The sequence below is a fragment of the Microcaecilia unicolor genome, chromosome 6 (assembly GCF_901765095.1).
Source record: "Microcaecilia unicolor chromosome 6, aMicUni1.1, whole genome shotgun sequence".
Taxonomy (NCBI): domain Eukaryota; kingdom Metazoa; phylum Chordata; class Amphibia; order Gymnophiona; family Siphonopidae; genus Microcaecilia; species Microcaecilia unicolor.
The window spans coordinates 119,827,951-119,850,007 of NC_044036.1; the positions used below are offsets into that span (position 1 = coordinate 119,827,951).

General features: G+C 42.5%; 1 protein-coding gene across 2 annotated transcripts in view; it reads right to left on the reverse strand.

Moving 5' to 3' along the window:
- Nucleotides 1–337: 337 nt before the first annotated feature.
- The window catches only part of LOC115472794 (dimethylaniline monooxygenase [N-oxide-forming] 5-like), a 61,632-nt gene continuing 39,912 nt past the window's right edge, over nt 338–22,057 (reverse strand). For both annotated transcript variants that reach the window (XM_030207229.1, XM_030207230.1), the window contains exons 8-9: nt 13,233–13,305; nt 338–1,376 (exon numbers count right to left, since the gene is read on the reverse strand). In XM_030207229.1, coding sequence (XP_030063089.1) covers nt 1,025–1,376; nt 13,233–13,305 — 425 coding nt within the window. In that variant the 3' untranslated portion in view covers nt 338–1,024. The remainder of the gene's footprint in view (nt 1,377–13,232; nt 13,306–22,057) is intronic.

The window sequence follows — 22,057 nt, forward strand, 5'->3', positions numbered from 1 at the left end:
GCACTGGCAAAGGAGAAATGATATACTAGACATGACTCAGCAAAAACTGGATAAACTCTTGGCCACTTCGTAAGGGTAGGTTCCGAGGAAAGATGGTGGGACCAAAGCCCCTCCTGGCTGGTAGGCATTGGTTAAAAGCCAACTCATAAACAGCTACAGCAGGAGAAAACCTTAACTGTTGCTTAAATTATACATCCTGGGAAGTTAAGGGAAATGGGACTTGATTTCTGGGGGGGGGGGGGGGGGGGTTTGCAGCTACTTTCAATGCAGTATACATAGTATATACAGGTACTTATTTGTACCTGGGACAATGGAGGGTTAAGTGACTTGCCCACAGTCACAAGGAGCTGGAGTGGGAATCAAACCCAGTTCCCCAGGATTAGGTCTGTTACCACGAACCACTAGGTTACTCCTTCACTCAAAGGAAGAGTAGATTACGAACAGAGCCCAAATATTGAACCAATTAGGCCTGGGGAAGGCCAAGAACCATAGGCAGTGAGTACCAGGAAGACAGCAGAGTCTCCAGTCCTTATCTGTTGTGTTTCCTACAAACACTAAGAATTTAGTTATCCTAGGCTCGAACAGGGATAAGACTGTGTTTGAAAGACCCCAAGGCTGAACTTGAACCAAGGACAGGCCCACTCTTTGTGTGGCCTTATCAAAGAGGCCAGATGTCCCCTAGAGTGTAACTAGGGGAACCATCAGAGATAAATAAACTGTTTAATGCTTCCTCCTCTATCACTTAATTCCCACATGTCTTCTTTTCTTCATTAAAGTAATTAAAATATCTGTTTAATAAATGTACCTCTTAATTGAATATGGTAGCAAAAGAAAATTTGTGAGAGGACATTTTCTGCTCAGATTATCAGATATTATCCATACTCTATCATGAGGATGTCCTATAATCCCATGCATATCCGTACATCAAAGATATCTTGTTGCAGAATCCTAAAATATAGCCATAGTGGTAAACTCGGTGAAGCAAGAAACTTAAATGTAAAATATTCAGGTGTTCTCTGCCAAACTAGAAAGAAAGGAAAACGGCAGCAAGGACAAGCAGAAGAGCCACAACTTTAAGAAATAATGGCATTGAGGAGGAACTGTCTGACATGTCATAATCGGGTAGACGAGTTTTGGTGGGTTTGATAATCCGGTCTCTCTGAGTTAGAATAGTTTCCCTTGCTTTTTCCCACTTCCCTGGTCCCTTCAGGCGGTACTGATATGGAGTACATGGGCCAAAGAACAGTTCCTTGGCCAACTTTGGATCCTTGAAGAGAAGAGACAACAAGTTGGGCTTCACATCTATTTCCATGGCAAGGCCATCCATATAATCGATGAAGTCCACTTGTAGATTATGGCGTGGGCTCTCCACATAACTGAGAAAAAAAATAAAACACAGCAATAAGTATATTTTTCATACAGTAATAATTATATTTAAGGTGAATTGTTTCTCCATTTAGTAGGTTGACAAGAGTATTGTGCAGATTTCCAATTTATTTAGCCACTTCTCCTGCAATTTGGGTCCAATATTCAGAAAATGCTGAGCTCCTAAATTTAGGGTCCTAAGAGAGGCTCCTAATTTGTTCCCCTATTTTCAGCCAAACACCCCCCCCCCTTAACAAACTGCACTAGCGGCTGCTGGTGTGGTAATGCCAACACAGCCCATTCAAAGTGGGCTGTGTCGGAATTACTCCGCGGCAGCCTCTAGCGCAGCTTTGTAAAAGGGAGGGTTAGTAGCTTAAGTTTCCAGTTGAAATTTCATCTTGAGGAATTTTAAAAGGTATGCTCATAAATATAGGCCTGCCATTCATTTGCCTAGATTTATAAGCCTAGGGTCAGATTCTATATATGGAGCCTAAAAAATCCACATGGTAAACATTTCCACCTAAGTGTATTCTATAAGAGGCACCTAGGGTTTAGGTGTGGTATTTAGAATATGCTTAGTTGATATTTGAGTGCCTAAAACTACGCACCTCCATTTACACCAACGAAAATGTGCATAAATCCCTGTGTGTAAATTTACGTGCACTGGGCCATATTCTATAACTACACGTGCAAACTTTGGAATGCCCATGAAATGCCCATTTCCCTGCCCCTTTTGAGCTGCGTGAATTAGAATTTAGGCACAGCTCATTACAGAATACACTTAGCGAGTTGTGCGTGTAAATTCTAATTATTGCCAATTAGTGCTCATTATTGCTTAAGTGCTATTATCAGCATTGATTAGCTTGTTAAGCCAATTAAGTTGCACACGTTGTTTTAGAATACGCCTGGATTTTGGAGTGGATATCTAGGCACACTATATAGAATCTGGCAGCTAGTGCTGAAAAGGAGTGTTTTATTTTTCCCCACCCTAAACCCTCTCCTGTTGCCACCACTTTTGATGCTCCTAAATTTAAGAAATTTTGATTGTAAATTTAGGCTCTCAGACCTAGTTAAGTTTCACAAACAGGCTAATTTTGGAACATACTGGCTGATATTCAGCCAGTGGCAAACAGTGTATTTTTATCTGCTGCTGTCACTAAAACCAGAAATCCAATGTCGGACTCTGTGTGGGCGCCGGCATTGAATTTCCTGTTTTTTTAAAGCTGGCTAGCATATGCGCCCAATGAAGCCAATATTCAGATTTAACCGGCCATGGGCTAGCACATAAACATAGGACAGCTGTTTATACTGTCCTAATTATGTGCTAAACATGGCTAGTTAGCTCTGAATATTGGGAGCTATCCGGACTCCTCCCCTGGAACGCCCCCGCCGTAGTCAGCTTCCACTTAGGCACTAACCGATTAAGTGTTGCTGAAAATGACCGGATAGCCGCATACAAGCGAGTTAACAGGTCGGCGTCCATTCCCAGTCAGTTAACTCGCTTTGAATATCAGCCACATTATGCTCAAAATTAGGAGCATAAATCCTTTGAATATCAAGCCCTTAAAGAACACCAAGGAATTAGATCAGGGACAAGCAAAAAGATGTGATATATCACTGTAAGCATTTAACTCAGTCATGCTATCTCATAGCTGAACTGAGCATCCGGGGTCCAAGATGTCAAGTGCATTAGAAACTGATTGGGTGATAGGTAACGAAAGAATAATGATAACTGAAGTTCATTACAAGGATATAGGGATTATCAGTGAATTGCCTCGGGGATCTGTCGTGAGGCTGATTCTGTTCAATATTTTCATAAGTAAAATTGAGGAGGGGTTTGTAGTAAAGGTTTGTTTTTCTGCAGCTGATACAAATGATGCACAGTTCAAATGAACCAGAAAAAAATGAGACATCATCCAAGAAAGCTTGAATAGTGGTCAAGTGCTTAGCAGCTAAGATTCAGTGCAGTCTTGTGAATTGGGGTGTAAAAATCCAAGGCACCAGTATATGATGAATAATCAACAGGAGTTATCTGGGAGATCACATCTACAAAATAAGGGGATAAGGCTGAGACCAGAGCCAGAGATGTGGTAGGGAGCATAGGAAGAGATACACGATAGAGAAAGGAGGTGAAAATACTAAGGCCTCACTTGGAAACTGTTCCTCCAAGAATGTAAGTACAATAGAGACAGTCTAAACAAGAACTTCACAAATGGGTTGTTTCCACTAAACCCCTAATTCTATTAAAAGCGCTAAAAACTGTGTTCATCCAATTTGCGGGTGCATTTTATTTGAATAACAACCTAATTAGCACCAAGTGGCTTATTAACAAACAATTATTGGCACTAATTAGATTAAATTAACATGTGTGCATAAATTTAGGCCCTGGATTCACACCTAAATTTTACACATGAGTCGGAAAAGGGGGATAGAAATGGAGGGCCATGGGTGGATTGGGGGTGTGACTTTGAGTTACGTACATAATTATAGAATAAAGGGGCTCCACATCTAAATATAGGAATCAGGAACCTGGCGTAGGTATAACAGAACTCTTTATTCTGTAAAATACCTGACACAGCATCATGTTTCGGCAACAGTACCTGCCTCAGGAGTCTTTAAGAATAATTGCAATGTTAACATACAATGATATTGTATATGAACCAAGATAGCAATCGCAATCTTTAAAAAGACACGATCGCTAAAGACTAACGATCCTTCATAGAAAGAGCTGAAAGGCAATGCAGCAGAACATTGCAATTATTCTTAAAGACTCCTGAGGTAGGCACTATTGCTAAAACACAGTGCCGTGTCGGGTCTCTTACCGAATAAAGATTCCTGTTATACCAGGTATTCTTACAAAGTAATATAGGTCTGCCAGATAACGTTCTCTGTGAGGGCAGGACTCTTTATGGTTACTTTTCATTTTATGCGTTTACACCTGGCTGTCTGAGAAGGCAATACACTGTGGTGTTATGTTATCGGCAGACCTATATTACTTTACAAGAATTCCTGCATATATTTGTGACCCCTGATGCAGGCGATTTGTCACCGAAACACGGCCCATGTGGGGTCTCTTTAATAAAGAACTTTTCATTATCCTGCTCCTAAAGGCTCTTTTGAGCTTTTTTGTGTGCTTCTTTGGTTGATGTACTTTTGTACACTAAGCGTTATTTTATAGAGTGCACGCCCTTTACAGAATACTGCTTAGCGCCGTGGGTGCCAGACTTATCCCTACGGAAAGCTGGTGTAAATCCTGGTGTCCAAGCTGGGCACGGAGACCCATTATTCTATAACACTACATGCAACTTTTTGGAACAACCATGACCCACCCATGCCCCTGCCATGCCCACACCCTCTTTTGAGTTTCACGCTATAGGATTTTGGCACTCAGCGTTACAGAATAGTGCACAGCCAGATGCATGCATGCATCCTACTTTTTGCCAAGTAACATCAATAATTGATTGTTAGCATCCAGTCATTGATGGTTAATAGCTTGTTAGCCAATTAAAATTGCACATGCATCTCAGCAGCGCACACAAATCTGTTATCACAGCAGATAGGATGCAGTTCTATAACTGAGTGTCTCCTGTTAGCTGCCTCAATACAGCACAGTAAGAGCCTACAACAGCATCTCAGCGCCCAGCATAACCTGGCATCAGCATGCCAAACATTTATACTGCTGCAATTACACCAGCTATAGACCTGGCATAAGGGCAGGCACATTTATTTTCAATTTTGGTAACACCGACCATTACTATTAACTAATGTACATTGGCCTGTTTGTTAATGGCATGTCAGTTACCTAAATAACGTTTTACTGTTAAAAATAGTTATTAGGGTAATTTATTTCATTCTTTTTTTGACATAGCAGTTCTCTCTGTGCTTTTATTTCCTTCAGCTAATCAAATCCAGGCTGGGATGTGGCACAGTGACCCTTCATTGGAGCTCCCAGTTCGTAGATGGGGAAAGTGAAGACTACCTCCTACACCAGCTTCAATATTCACTGCTACTCTGGTGTAAAGAAGAATGTTCCAGCTATAGAAGTGGTTATATTTATGCCTATTGTGCTTGATATACCACCTTTCTTGAGGGCACAACAAGGCAGTTTAAAGAAATAAATATAAAATAGATATAGGAAATGAAACACCAATTATAGACAGGGCAGAATCAGAAGGAAACGGGGAAGGGATACAGGTAGAGAGGGAAGATATAGTGACAGTCTAGTAGTGCTTCCCTTTCTTAGGCCTGGGAACTGCCAAAAGCCTGGGAGAAAAGATGACTAAAAGCTATACTGCAATGGTGGCCTACATTAGTCTGTGACAGGAAAAGAAGATACTAAGGAGCCCTTTACTAAAGTGTGGTAAGTTGTACAGTTCCCCCTGAATTCTATATATGGCACTCACAATTGCGTATGATTTGGTTACGTGTCCAATTTGTGTGTGCAATTTAATTGAGTAACAAGCCAATTAGCACCAATAATTGGGCGCTAACCAATTATTGGTGCTAAATGGCAACCATTTGGAGTTGCACATGCCTCTTGCTACACGCTATTCTGAAAGATCCTCACACAAATATTTTAGTGTGCCAACTCAAAAGAAGGGCGTGGCCATGGGCAGGTCAGGGACATCCCCACCAGCAAAGGAATATTTTTTAATGCGCTAGGGAGGAATATGTTGCTCCCCCCCCCCAAAAAAATGGAGGGCCAGTTGCATGAACAAATATGCATTCACTTTACCCCCTATCTTCGTTGGCATGTAGTGGGGTTTCTCTGGTGGATAGTGAGTGGGTGGGGTGAGCATGAACCCTAGTTGATCCGCCCTGTCGATCCCGGTTCAAAATGGTACCATTCGATCCCTGTCAGTTGTCTCACGGAACTACTCCTAGGAGTCAGGCTGTCAAATAAGAGCAGCAATAAGGGAAATGACATAAGAACATAAGTATTGCCATACTGGGACAGACCAAAGGTCCACTCAAGCCCAGCATCCTCTTTCTAACAGTGGCCAATTCAGGTTACAAGTACCTGGCAAGATCCCAAAACCAGTAGAATATATTGTATTGCTACTTATCCTAGAAATAAGCAAAGGATTTTCCCCAACTCCATTTTAATAATGGCTTATGGACTTTTCTTTTAGGAAGCTATCCAAACCTTTTTTAAACCCCACTAAGCTAACTACTTTTACTACATTCTCTGGCAAAGAATTCCAGAGTTTAATTGCATGTTGAGTGAAGAAATATTTTCTCCAATTTGTTTTGTACTTACTACTTTGTAGCTTCATTGTGTGCCCCCTAGTCCTAGTAGTTTTGGAAAGAGTAAACAAACAATTCACTTCTATCTATTCCACTCCACTCATTTTATAGACCTCTAAAATATCTCCCCTCAGCCATCTTTTCTCCAAGCTGAAAAGCCCTAGCCGCTTTAGCCTTTCCTTATAGAGAAATCATCCCATCCGCTTTATCATTTTCGTCGTCCTTTTCTGTACCTTTTCTAATTCCACTATATCTTTTTTGAGATGCGGAGACCAGAATTGCACACAATATTCAAGGTGCAGTTGCACCATGGAGCGATACAAAGGCATTATAACATCCTCATTTTGTTTTCCATTCCTAATAATACCTAACATTCTATTTGCTTTCTTAACCACCGCCGCACATTGATTAAGCATGATTAAGGTCTGGACTTGTGCTCTTCTGACCACCAGTGATCATCAGATGCTGTGGGTTGATATATAAGGGCAGAATTTGCATGGATCACAAAAAATATATATATCTGTTAACAGCTGAACGAGACAAAGAAATAGATCAGAAATGCAAAGCTCAGGCAGAAGTAAAGAAGACTAAAAATGTAAAGAATGGTGACAAGATTTTTTCAGGCATGTGAAGGAAAAGAAGAAGTCCAGATATGGAACTATAAGGCTGAAAACTGTACAAAAAAAAATATGTAGAGAGCAAGGAAAAGATGGAAATGTTGAACCAATATTTCTACTGTGTTAATTTGAAATATTTAGATTTAGCTCATGTACGTTCATTGAAAGCGCAAGATGAGTTATATCAGGGGGGTAGGGATTCCTTGTCCCCAAAGGGCTAAGTTTACTAACCTATGTTATGCACTTTAACACATGTGATTAGTAAATAGGCCTTGTGACAATAATGGGGCCTACATTACATAATGTGCATTAAATAGCAATAAGATGAGTTAATACGTTAATGTAGCATAGTAAATCCAACTGAGGCATGGATGAAAACCCTGGAGAAGGACAGATGGCTACCAAAGATACATATGGGAATAGAGTAGATAATAGTGCTTTTGATCTACTCACCAAACTGAAAGCGGGCAAAGCCATGGAACAGGCTGAGATAGATACTAAGAGCTCAGAGAGATTCTGGTGGTAGAGGTGTAGAGCCAGACATTTTCATTTTCTGTCTTTTACTGTTTTGTTTCTGGGAATGTTTATTTTTTTCAGTTTTGCCCCCTTTCTGCCCTCATGGGCATAATGTTGTTAACAGTGCATGATCTTTCAGAAAGAGCGCACACCCTTCCAAAGAGAATGTGCACTATTCACAAAGGGGTGAAATCTATATATGGTGCCTAAAAAATCTGGCACTGAGAAAAACCCACGCTTAGCGCTGTTCTTTAAACCCTTGCCTAAAGTTCAGCGCAGCTTATAGAGTATGCATAGAGGCCGTCCCTGTGACTAAAATTTAGGCAGACATTTACACCAACTAAAACCCATGACTAACGTCGGCGCGGATCAAGCATATTCTATAACAGTGCGTGTAATTTATAGGAACACCCATGATCCGCCCATGCCCCTCCCATGGCCATGCCCCTTTTGAGATCCACGTATTAGCATTTACATGCACCACTTTAGAGAATACACTTAGAACGTTGCGGGTATAAATTCTAATTAGTGCTAATTTGTGTCGATAATTGCTTGTTAGTGACCAATTATCGGCACTGATTAGCATGTTAAGCAATTAAGTTGCACGTGCAAATTGGCTACGTGTGCTGATTTTCACATGCAACTTTAGTCACCGATTATAGAATCCGGGGGAAAGAGCACACACTTTCCCCAATAGTGTGAGGATGCACGATGATTCGCACATGCCTGCATTATTTGGTAAAGAATGCATACTCTTTTTGACTAGGGCACACATTCAACAGAGTGTATGCTCTTTCAGAAGAGCGTGCACTATTGATGGCCGATGGGGAAAAATGTATATTGTGTTTTTTTCCCACTTTGCCAATGTCATGAAACAGCATAAGGCACAATGTTGTTCAGATGAATGTGCATCCCTCCTGGGGGATTACCAACCAGTCAGGTTTCAGGATATCCCTCGTGAATGTGCATGAGAGAGATCTGCTATAATGGAAGTGGCGAGCATGCAAATCTGTCTCATGAATATCCATGAAATAACAGTCTAGTGACTATTCTTATACAATTTTCATTCACTTTATTATTATTTGCATAAAGAAGTAGGACGATTGTACATTTTAGATTTTGTTGTGCAAATACTTAGCCATCTATCCCCCTTCAATCCGTTCAGAACGCTGCCGCACGTCTTATATTCCGCCAGAACCGATATACTCACATCACCCCCTCTCCTCAAGTCACTTCACTGGCTTCCGATCAGATACCGCATACAATTCAAGATTCTCCTCCTTACCTACAATGCAACGGTCTGCGGCTCCTCACTACCTCTCTACCCTCATCTCCCCCTATGTTCCCGCCCGTAACCTCGCTCACAGGACAAATCCCTCCTTTCAGTTCCCTTCTCCACCACTGCCAACGCCAGGCGCCGCTCATTCTGCCTTGCCTCACCCTACGCTTGGAACAATCTTCCTCAACCCCTACGCCAAGCCCCCTCCCTACCCATCTTCAAATCTCTGCTTAAAACTCACCTCTTCAATGCTGCTTTCGGCACCTAACCTTTCGTGAAATATAGTATGCCCTATCAGACGGACTCTACCCTTGTCTTTAGATTGTTTAGATTGTCTTTAGATTGTACACCTGTCTTTTAGATTGTAAGCTCCTTGAGCAGGGACTGTACTTCCATGTTAAATTGTACAGCGCTGCGTAACCCTAGTAGCGCTTTAGAAATGTTAAGTAGTAGTAGTAGTAGACTGTTATTGATATATATTTTGTGACTATAGAGAAATTAAGGGTGCTCAGAATAGGGAGTAATGAATATCCATTAGGGATATCCTGAAAACCTTACTGGCGTTGGTCCCTCAGGAGAGGGTTGAGAACCACTGCTCTAAAGGATTTGTTTACTAGAACTCTGGAGCTTTGGAGATAGGAGACTTCCACAGGTAACAGAGAAAAGATGTGAAACTAAACGCCAATAAGCACTGTTCCCTCTAATCCTAACGAACACGTGAATTTCATGCTACAAACGGACTTTTCCCTAAGGAAAAGGAAAAATTCTACTCACCCCAATACCCAAAGACACAAAGAAAAACGCAAACGAAATAACTAACTACAGACCAGTAGCATCTATTCCACTAATAACCAAAATAACTGAAGGAATGGTAACCAAGCAACTCACTAAATATTCTTAATAAGTTCTCAATACTGCATGATGCCCAATCAGGATTCCGATCAAATCACAGCACAGAAACAGTACTAATTACCCTAATAACCAAATTCAAACAAATGATTGCTACCGGCACCAACACACTCCTCTTACAATTTGACATGTCAAGTGCCTTCGATATTTATTTATTTATTTATTTATTTATTTATTTATTGCATTTGTATCCCACATTTTCCCACCTTTTTGCGGGTTCAGTGTGGCTTACAATACGATATGAATGATGGAAATACAATTTGTTACAACTTGTTATGGATTACATTGTGAAGAGTTATACAAGACAATCGGAGTGTTGTTAAGGAATATAAACACTGGGACCAAACCTTGAGACATTGGAAGGAGACAGCGGGAGGTTAAAAGGGCATTATGTATGGTATACATATTTCTGTGATTAAGGGTATGAGTGAGGTGAGACTACGGGGGATGAGAGTTCAGAAGATATGGTTGACCACGGAATCCTATTACACATACTTGAATATTTTGGAATCGGAGGCAACGTCCTAAACTGGTTCAGGGGGTTCCTAACCTTGCGCTCATATCAAGTCACATCAAAGTCAAATACGTCTGCTGCATGGACACCTGAATGTGGAGTTCCGCAAGGATCCCCCCTCTTGCCAACTATTTTCAACCTAATGATGACCCCCTTGGCAAAACTTCTATCAAATCACAACCTTCACCCTTACATATATGCAGATGATGTAACGATATACATTCCTTTCAAACAAGATATTAGCGAAATCTCCAACGAAATCAACCAAAGTCTACACATCATGAATACCTGGGCAGACACATTCCAATTGAAACTGAATGCAGAAAAAACTCAATGCCTCATACTTACTTCCCAATACAACACAAATAAATTTACCACTATTAACATACCTAAACTACAACTGCCCATCTCCGAAACTTGGAGTCACTATCGACCGCCACCTAAGACTTGAAACTCACGCAAACAGCACAACTAAAAAGATGTTCCACTCCATGTGGAAACTGAAAAGAATAAGACCATTCTTTCCGAGATCCGTCTTCCGCAGCCTAGTACAATCACTCGTACTCAGTCATTTGGACTACTGTAATTCACTATATGCAGGCTGCAAAGAACAAATACTGAAGAAACTTCAAACAGCCCAGAATACAGCAGCCAGACTAATCTTCGGAAAACCAAAATACGAAAGTGCAAAACCCTTACGTGAGAAACTACACTGGCTCCCACTCAAGGAACGTATCACCTTTAAAGTATGCACCTTAGTCCACAAAATCATTCACGGTGAAGCCCCTGCATATATGTCTGATTTAATAGACCTGCCACCCAGAAACGCAAAAAGATCATCCCAACTTTCCTAAATCTCCACTTCCCTAACTGCAAAGGCATAAATACAAAGTACTGCATGCATCAACTTTCTCCTATATGAGCACGCAACTCCTGGAATACAATACCACGCAACCTGAAAACGATTCTACGAATTAACTGACTTCCGCAACGATTGAAGACCTATCTCTTTGAGAAAATGTACTGCAAGGATCAAAACACATGAAGCCTATACGCACAACAGAATTGCATCAATACACTCTCTTTGAACCCTCTTACCCGTACTTACACCACTATTAACACCCCAACATATAGACTAGTTATACCTAAGGTTCTTCGCCATTATTCTATCGCCTTATTTTTTCCCCACTGTACCATTCCAGTGTTTCTACGCCAAAAGATGTCTTGACTTGACTCTATCTTCACATAACTCCTCACAATGTTAACCCATAATCGATCTGTACATATTGTATGTTCATATTCACAATATATTGTAAGCCACACTGAGCCCGCAAAATAGGTGGGAAAATGTGGATACAAATGCAATAAAATAAATAAGCTGAGTAGGAGTCCTCCAGCTATAATCCTACCACTGTGTGTGTGTGTGGGGGGGGGGGGGTACCACATTTCTAATAGTGAGGGACAGGCAAGCTCTGCAGATTCCAGGGAACCTGATTGGCCCTAGTGACTGAAAACACAATATTGAACCATCACCACCCAATGGAAGCAAAATAGTTGGAGGATCCCGTTCAGCTTAGAGGGAACAGTGCCAGTGAGTCATACTGTGGTGGTGGGAAAACTAATGGAGACGCTGCTGAAGAAAAGGATAATGAACTACTATCCGGTGGGTCGCATGATCTGAGGCAATGTGGGTTTACCGAAAGCACTCATGCCAAACCAGTCTAATCAGTTTTCTTTGACTAGTTGATGCACTTTTCCTTTGAAAGTTCAGCAAAGTCCATAGATTTTGTACCCAGAATTACCAGCTACAGAGTTGTCCCTTGCAACTGAGTAGATTTTCAGTCACCATAAAAATACATGACAATTCCTATGTGCATCTGTTTGGCCACATATAAGTCTTTTGGTCCTTGCAGGAGCATGTTATTGATTGATTTCTTTGGACTATTCAAGGGAGCACTCTGTTGTTGGTTTGATGGACATTTAGCGATACCTCACATCTCTTCATCATTTGTATTTGGTATATGATCTTCTACAAGTTTTTCTGGTGGCTGCATTTCACTTCAGAGAAGCCAAGAACTAGAAAGTGAACCTTTGCAAACAGGTTTGAGACACCACATACTGCTACTATCCATATCTTAACTTAGCATCTTGCACTAAAAGAAAAAACTTCACTGATGCTGTATACAGGATCCTTTTACTAAGCTGCGTAAGCGCCTACACGTGCTCACGTGTGCCAAAATGGAGTTACTGCATGGTTACCACGTGGATCTTGCGATAATTAGATTTTGGTGTGCATTTTTATTTTCTGACCTGTGTATCGGAAGCATGCCAAGGGGCATTTGGCATGCATAGGTCATTACCGCCCAGTTACCGCGTGAGACTTTACCGCTAGGTCAATGGCTGGTGGTAAGGCCTCAGACCCAAAATGGACACGTGGAAATTTTTCATTTTGCCGCAAATGTCCATTTTCAGCAAAAATTTTAAAAAAGTCTTTTTTACAGGTGCGCTGAAACCCGCATCTACATTATCGCAGGCCATTTTTCAGTGCGCCTTGTAAAAGGACCCACAATGCTTACAGACACATTTGCACACAGATCCTAGCTTTATATATCATCTTGATCCAGTAGAAAGAGAAACTATCAGAATTCAAGATATTACAGATGATAGCAAAGCATTTTGGGTCTCACCAGGTCCTCAACAGTAGAGATACCTGACAGGAGCTTAAGTCATGTTCTAAACTACAGTAGCACCTTAAATTTGTTATGTAATATATAAAAGTTCATACAATTTCTTCTGCTTTTCTTTCTTCAGGTTAATATCAGCATTCATTACATCCTCCGAGGGCAACTTGTTTAGGCCTAGAAAATAGAAAAGAATATGTAGACTTAGAACGGAAGCTGGACTTTTCTAACAAGATAGAAAATCTATTCATTTGAACACAGAAGGCAACAGGACATTCAACTGATGAATAATCACTATAAATTCCACTGTCAACTAAAGGCTGCCTCTCTTATGATTAGTTTGAGTAAAATACTCCTTTATCTGGGGTAAAGGAGTTTTACAAAATGCCCTGCCCGAGATATGGATAACTGGACATACATAGTTCTTGTTTGCATGCAAGTTCAGTTATAGTTTGAAGAGGCTTTCCTTGAGATGGGGTTAGGGAAACATATTCACTTACACATATTTTGGGATTTTAGAAAGCACGCATGCATTTTTTTCCCTCTTGAAGGCTATCTGCAGAGGCCATAGTAAATGTGTGTGGGTACTTTTTCACAGTATAGTTTTCAGAGGGAAAGGTATTTTGGACTTAGCTCATGCTTTTCCTAGAAGTAGCTGAAGGTGAGTTACTTTCAGGTATTGTTCCAGTCCTCAGAGGGCTTACAATCTAAGGAGCTTATATTCTGCGAGATTTAAGGTAGAAGCGACTCCTACCTGAATAAATCCTGCTTAATATGTCCATAGAGGACTTTCAGTGGTTTTATCCAGTAATAATGCTGAAAATCCAGATAGGCCACTTCGGTATTATCTGGGTACTGCTGGGGCAGCTGAAGGAGGAGCCTAGTAGAGTTTCCACTTACTTACAGGGGGATGATCAGAAGCAAACGCCGGTGCTAGAGGCTGTTAGCGCCATACTAGCGCCGGCGTTTGCTAACACCCCATGATCAGAGTCCTCGAGCACGTGATATAACGCACTCGAGGGCTCTGAACGCAACTAGCATGCAAATGCATGCTAAGCAAGGCATTAGGTATTCCTCCCCAATGATCAGCGGCCAGCGCGCCAAAGATTGGGTCGCTGGCCGCGGCAAACCCTTTCTCCCTTATATGGTGTATAGCCCCTGCAGTGTAAATGTTAAACTTTTGTAACCTCTCCTTTCTTCTGATTTCCTCATTTTGTCATAGTCTCCTTTTTGCAGGACTACTTCAGTAGTTTTCCTTATTGTCCCCCTTTCAGTAATTATGATGAATTTGATGACATTATTATCACTATTACCATGCAGCCCTAACGCTGATACTCTTATATCAGATCATGCATCTCAGTGAAACCTAGAGGGATCCTCATCAGTTCCAGGACCAACTACTCCATGAAGCAGTCATTCATGGCATCTATACATTTTGCTTCCCTAGCATGCCCAGTGAGACATTTACCAAGCCAATACTGGGGTGATTGAAATTTCCCATTATTATTGTGTTGCAATTTTATTTGGTTTTCTAATTTCTGCAAGCATTTCATTATCCATGCTTCATCCTGGTCAGATAGATGTTAGTATACCCCCTCCATTATATTTTTCCCAATTACTCATGGAATTGTTTTGATGCAGATTCTATGGTGTACTTGTTTTCCTGCAAGACTTTCATCCTGCTTAATACAATGCCATCTGTCTACCAATAAATTTGCCCTATCGTTTTGACATGATTTGTACCCTGTTAACACAGTGTTCTATTGGTTATTCTACCAAGTCTCTGAGATGCCTATTATATTTACCTCTTCATTTAAAACCATGGTGGAGGGGCATTTTCGATACGACATCTAAGTCCGACTTTGGACATTTTGCACAAAACATTCAAAATCCAAATTGGAAAGAAGGTCATATTCAAAAAAGAGGAGAAATGTCTATCTTTACACACACACACACACACACACACACACACACACACACACACAACCATATATATATATATATATATATATATATATATATATATATATATATATATACCATTTTGAATAAAAATTTGTGCTTTGTATGGGGTTTTTTTTGGCCATTTCAGAAAAAAATGTGCAAGTGAAAAATGTAGAAAATCAAGCCATTGGGATCTAGGAGAGGCCAGCATTTTTAGTAGTATGGTTCCCCTGACATCCCAGAGCAATGGGACACCCTAGGGGTCACTGCAGTGGATTTCAAGTAAATGCTCCCAGGTACACATCTCACTGTTGCTTCCTATCTTGTCTGCTGAGCCACCCAAAAACCCACCGCCCCCAACTGTACACTACTACAATAGCCCTTATGGGTGAAGGGGCACCTATGTGGGGTACAGAGGGTTTTCTAGTGAGTTTTGGAGGGCTCACAGTTTCCACCACAGTTTAACAGGTAGGGGTGGTATGGACTGGGTCCACCTGTCTGCAGTGCACCTTTGCCCACCACTAGGCTACTCTAGGGATCTGCAGGCTGCTCTAATGAAGCGGAGTATAACATCTGAGGCTAGCATAGAGGCTGGTAAGTAATCTTTTTAATCACATTTTTTGAGGCTGGGAGGGGATCAGTAACCACTGGGGGAGTAAGGGGAGATCATCCCTGATTCCCTCAAGTGGTCATTTAGGGCATCATTTTGTGCCTTATTCATTATAAAACAGGTCTAGCTCAAAACAACTTAGTTTTAGTCCTAGACAGTTTTGTTTGTTCCATTATGCTGAAAAACATCCAAGTCTTAGGAACCGCCCCAAATCCCACCCTTAACACTCCCCCCCTGAAAACCCACTTTAGATTGGACATACTGCAGATGGACAGCATAGACAAACATCTGAAAATAGGTTTTGAAAATACCCATTTGGACATTTTTGTGTGGAAACATGTCCAAATGCTGCTTTATGCCACTTTTTAGAAACTTTTCTCTTTTGAAAATGAACCCTGCAGTCTAACTCTCAAATATTATTTTTGAGACTTATGGCATTTGCATATAAAGTATGTTTAACTGTATTCACAATTTACCCAGCAGTTGGCGGAATAATTTGGAAACATTTATCTCTGCCTACTATTTATTTAGGTGCCATTTTGCTCCTTCTGCCTTTATCACAACATCTGTTTTGGGATATTCTGGATTCCCTGGTTAACCAGTATCCTTTAAAGATACTTCACACTGAACAATGTGCTCTTGAGTAACTGTCCGCTTTCACCCTGATCTAGTTTAAAAGTTACTTTCTCTCTCTTTTTAAACATTATTGCCAGCAGACAGGTTCCATCTTTGTTAAGGTGGAACCCATCCTTTCAGAATAAGCTCCCACCGTCCCACAAATGTTACTCAGTTTGAATAAAATGTAAAAGATTTTCCTTCACCATCATTTCACTCACATATTAGACACTGGAGTTCTGCCTGCCTCTAGGGCAGTGGCATAGCCAGACCTGACATTTGGGTGGGCCCAGAGCTAATGTAGGTGGGCACTATGTATATAGGTGTGAGTAGTGTTTCTTGGGATACTCCTAAGTAAAGCCATAGAGTGCACTAAATGAAGGATTTCTAATAACAGCTTGTCCTGCATCAATATAAACCACATACACACTGGGAGCCTATGTTGCAGACCTTAACAACACCAGTTCTGAACACACAAAAACCAATAAGAGTACCTTTAAAAAGGCAGCAATGAATATACACAACAGCAATATATGTCCCATTGGAAAAGCCAGACAAGTCAGACTAATATAGATCCCTATACAAACCACATGCTGGCAGAATCTCTCACCTTGGTCATATGCAGAACACAAACAAACCCTCTTCAATTACAGAATAAAGGACCAAAAATTTGAAACTGTCCTGTAACCCAGTGTCAGCCTTGCCCTTCCTATCCCCATCCATCCCTGTAGTCCAGCATCAGCCCTACCTTTCCCTTCCCTAACCCCCCCCCCCCCCACACACACACACACATTCATACCTGTAGCTCAAAATCAGTTCTACCCTTTCCAACCCATCCATCTCTGTTGCCCAGCATCAGCCCTACCCTTCCCTTCCCACCCCCATCCATCCCTTTAGCCTGGAATCTACCCTACCCTTCCATACCCCCTCACTCCTCCCTGTAGCCTAGTGTCAGACCTACCATACCTCCTACCCATCCCCCATAGTCTGGAATATCCCCTTCCCTGCCCAATCTCTCTCTCCCTCCCCCCCTCCGAGGCACACTAGCATTAAATATAAAGCCTTTTTTTAATGTCCTGAGCACTGCAGAGCCCACCCCCGCCCAGAAACCCACCTACATTAAATAACCTGGGCACTGAGTCCACACCTACCTAGAAACCCACCAACATTAAATATACCTTCCCCTCCAGGCAGTGAAGAGCCCACCCCTACCCAGATGGCCACCAGCATTACACATATTAAAATATTTGTTTACCATGGCTTGATTTCCCCCAAAGAAGCTATGGATATGAACACTATGCAGAGCACCAACTGTATTGGCTCCTTATAGATTGTGCCTGTTGTGGCCATGGGGGTGTGCTGAGGTCTGGGAAGGCTGATCACTGAGGGCACAATACCAGTCCAGTAGGGCGTATGGGTCAGGGAGTTCAGTGCTGGCACAAGCACAGGCACAATAAGTGGTGCAGTTACCACAACCACAAATGGCATTTTCTGTTTCCTGGCCACTGCTGCTTCTCCAGACCTGCAAAGTCTCCCGCATTCAGCTGGAGACTTCCGCTTTGGCAGGTCATCTCCCACACTCCCACCAAAGCGGGGAAAGTCTCCCAATGACACACCGCTGTGGCAGCTCCCCCTTACACTCAGTATTAATTTCCTGGCCACTGCTGTTTCTCCTGTTGAGCAGCAACGGCCGCAACCAAAAAGAAAAAGAAAAAAGAAAGCGGGGACCGCAGCAGCCTTCAGGCATGCGCTTTCGGCTCTGCTGCTCCTCTCTCCTCTCTCTGCCCCTGGAGCAGGAAGTGACATTGACTTCCAGCTCCACTCTGAGTACAGAGAGAGGAGAGAGGAGCGGCAGAGCCAAAAGCACATGCCTGAAGGCTGCTGCAGCCTCGTGCTTCCTTTTTTTTTTTTTATCGTGGCCGCTGCTGCCCAACAGGAGAAGCAGCAGTGGCCAGGAAATGAATACAGGGTGGAAGGAAGAGCGGGAGGCAGGAGGTAGAATGGAGAGAGTGGGAAGATGGGGAGAGATGGAGAGGACATGGAGATGGGCTGGAGAAAGAGAGAAACTGCTAGAGATAAGGATGGGGAGAAAGGGGGGATCCTGGCTGAGAACAGAAAGAGGGAAGAAGCTGGAAGGAAGGGTAGGGAGAGATACAGGAGAGACACTGAAGGGTGGGAAGAGAGGGGGGGCATGATGAATGGAAAAAGCTAGAGAGAGACACTGGATGGAAGGATCGGGAGAGAGGTAGACGGATGGAAGGATAGGGACAGAAAGACGCTGGATGGAAGGATAGGAAGAGAAAGAGGGGAGATGGATGAAAGGATGCAGAGAGAAAGGGGAGAGACTGGAAGGGTGTGGAGAGAGAGTAGGGTCACTGAACAGAAAAAGGTACAGAGATAGAGAGACATTGGGTAGAAGGAGGGGGGAGAGAGAGACACTAGATGGAAGGATCAGGAGAGAGGGTAGATAGGTGGAAGGATGGGGAGAGAAAGAGGGGAGATTCTGGATGGAAGGGTAGGGAGAAAAAGAGAGGAGACGCTGGATGGAAGGATGCAGAAAGAAAGAGGGGAGACATTGGAAGGATGGGGAGAGAAAGAGGGGAGCTACTGGATGGAAAGGGGGAGCACACAGAGTAGTGGAAAAACTGGAGAATAAGAGGAAGGGGCATAGGGAGGTGAGGAACAGATGAAAAGCCATAGGTAGATGACTTAAAAAGAAGGAAATTAAAGAATGGATAGTAAGAATTAATTACATCTGGACAGAGAGAGAGGCAGAAAAATATTGAAGAAAACAAAGAAAAAGGAGAGAAATATGGCAAATGGACAGGAAACTGGCAAGAGAGTTAAGAGAAGACGAAGGAAAGCAGAATCAAGAGACTGGGAGCAACACAATTAGAAAAAGTAAATGGCCAGACAACAAAGACAATAATTTTATTTTTAATTTAGGATAAAGTAATGTGGTAGCTGTGTTAATAACATTTAATAATTGCAAATAAAACACAAAATAGAAAATAAGGTGATAGCTTCACTGATTTTAAAACATTTTTGATCAGCTTTCAGAGGCCAACACTTCCTTCCTCAGGTCAGGAGAGGATACCATAACAGCATTATACTGACATGTGGCAGGAGATTTTGGCCTCTGAAAGCTAATTGAAAAGGGTATTAGGCCAATAAATAAAATATTTTCTGAAATGGCCGTGGGTTTGAGGTGCGCCAAGTGTTGGAGCCATGAAGAGTGGGTGGAGCCAAGGCAAAGTGGGGCGGGGCTGGGGGTGTACTAAAATCTCCCTCTCAAAAATTGGGACCCCTTGGCAGCTCTGCTTCTCCCGATGAGCAGCAGCAGCTGCGGAAAGCAAAAAATTATCAACACAGGGCCGCAGCTTTCAGGCATGTGCTGTCGGCTCTGCCTGTCCTCTGCCTGAAGGCTGCAGACCCACGCTTTGCTGTTTTGCCACCATTGCTGTCCCAAAAGCCTCGCTTTGGTGGGACTTGAACCAGAAGAAGCCAGGAATTGGCCTCCAGGGTTTGGCCTGATGATGCAGTGGCTTGGGGCCACCACTAGCAAAGGATGAGGGCAGTTGATCTCTCCCCCCCCCCCCCCATGCTTCCATTTTTTCTTCTCTTCATCTCCCCCTTTCCTCTGCTCTCTTCCCCTCAACTCAGGGCTATGATAATTTCTAAACTGGGATTTAAAAAAAAAAAAAAGAGAGAGAAAACAGGAAAAGTACTAAAGGCTCTGCAAATTACAGCAATGAAAGCAAGAGGCAGCCTGGGCCTCATTCACCAAGAGGGAAGGTGGCTGATACACTTTGCCCTGCTCTGTGGCAGAGGAAGCCCTGATGCTTAAGCAACATACACTGTTCTGCAGCACTGTCTAAAAGCCTATTTAAGTGACAGATGGGGTTTGCCACCCTTACACTAGGCAGGCAGGATACCAAACAGTCCTTATTCCTACTGGCCAAACAGCTGTCTACATTCATGGGTGGATCAGGGGCATGTCTTGCTGTTGCAAGTTATAGAAGGCGACCATGTATACCAGTCTTGGGCATGGCGTAATTGCGAGCACCTAAAGTTAGGTGGATACATGCTGACTTTCATTCTAGTTTATAAACAGCAATTTTGTGTGCAATTGCCAGTATAAAATCTTTCCTGGATTATTGTAATTCATTCTATTGTGTTATACAAAGCAACAACAGGAGAGATTACAACTTCTACAAAACACTACTGGCAGACTGATTTTTAGAACAAGTCAATACAGTGAGATCCTCTACTAAAAGAATTACAATGGTTGATAATATAACCTCGTGTTTATTCTAAAATTGCCTGTTTGATTTATAAATGTTTTAAGGATTTAATCTCAGGTATGATTGGAGGTCTACTCCTATTTTTTTTTTAAATAGTCTTGGCTTGATAAGTTTGAAGACACTATTGCTTGATCTTCCCTCAGTTAGAGGGATGACTCAGAAATAAATCATTGTGGGAGCGTTTTTTTTCATTCCAGAGTTCAAGAATGTGGAATACTCTACCAGTAAAGATTTGTCTAAGTACTCCTTTTTTTGTTGTTTAGAAAAGCTCTTAAAACTTATTAATTTTGTTGTATAAATAAAATGATATGTTTTAAGGAATTTGAATTATATCTGTTTCTTTATACTGATGTAATTCCTTTCAGCTAAGATTGTGTTATCTTTTGCAATCTGCTTTGAATTGCTGAGATAAAAGTGGACTATAAGTCACAGAACAGAATAGAATTACCACCCATATTTTCATGCCTAATTTTTGGCGCACTCTCTTGAACCCACTCTATATGGAGAATTCCAAACCTGGATGCCCACCTTACGTGCCTCTCAGTGGTGTAGCTACGGGGGGCCACAGGAGCCTGGACCCCCACAAAATTATCTCTGGTCCCCGGTTTGGCTGGTGGGGGTCTCCAACACCCCCCCCCCCCCAGCTAAAGCATTTGTCCCGCACTAGTCTCACATTGCTTGGCGCCCTGTCCTGTTTTCAGTCGCTGTGCACGCTCATTTTAATGAAACTGAGCTCAGTTTCATTAAAATGAGCGTGCACATCGATTGAAAAAAGAATAGGGCACCGGGCAATGTGATACCAGCGCGGGACAAACACTATAGCTGGGTGGAGTTGGAGAGCCCCACTAGCCAAGGAACCTTCGCAGTGGTGGTGGGGGGAGGGAGCGACGGTGGGGGGAGGGAGCGACTGTGGGGGCGGAAGCAGCGGCAGGAGGGCGGCTGCAGGGAGGTGGTAGCGGCAGCAGGGGCAGGAGGGCGGTGGAGGGGAGGTGGGCCAATGTGCCCCCCCCCCCCCTTGGGCTCTGGCCCCCTCTCCCATCGAAGTCTGGCTACGCAATTTACAAAAGACTAGCACTTTCTCAGGTGAGAGTACACTTACATGAATAAGCGATAGAAGGGCCACGTAAGCACTATTTTATAAGGATACACGGAGTGGCAGACCCTCGGATTCTATATATCATGGCTAAATTTGGGCACGGATCCAAGATGTGCATGCAACTTGATTAATGAGCTCTTAACTAGCATTATTTGGGCGCTAACAATCAATTATTGCAGTTCATTGGCCTTGATTTGAAGTTGCGCATGCATCTTGCAGTGCGCTACTCTATGAAGATCTGCACCCAACTTTTATAGCGTGTAACTGAAAAGAGGGCATGGCCAGAGGCGCGTCAGAGACATTCCCAAAAGTAGTGTGCGGCATTATAGAATTTGGCCTATGTGTGCCTAAATTGGGCAG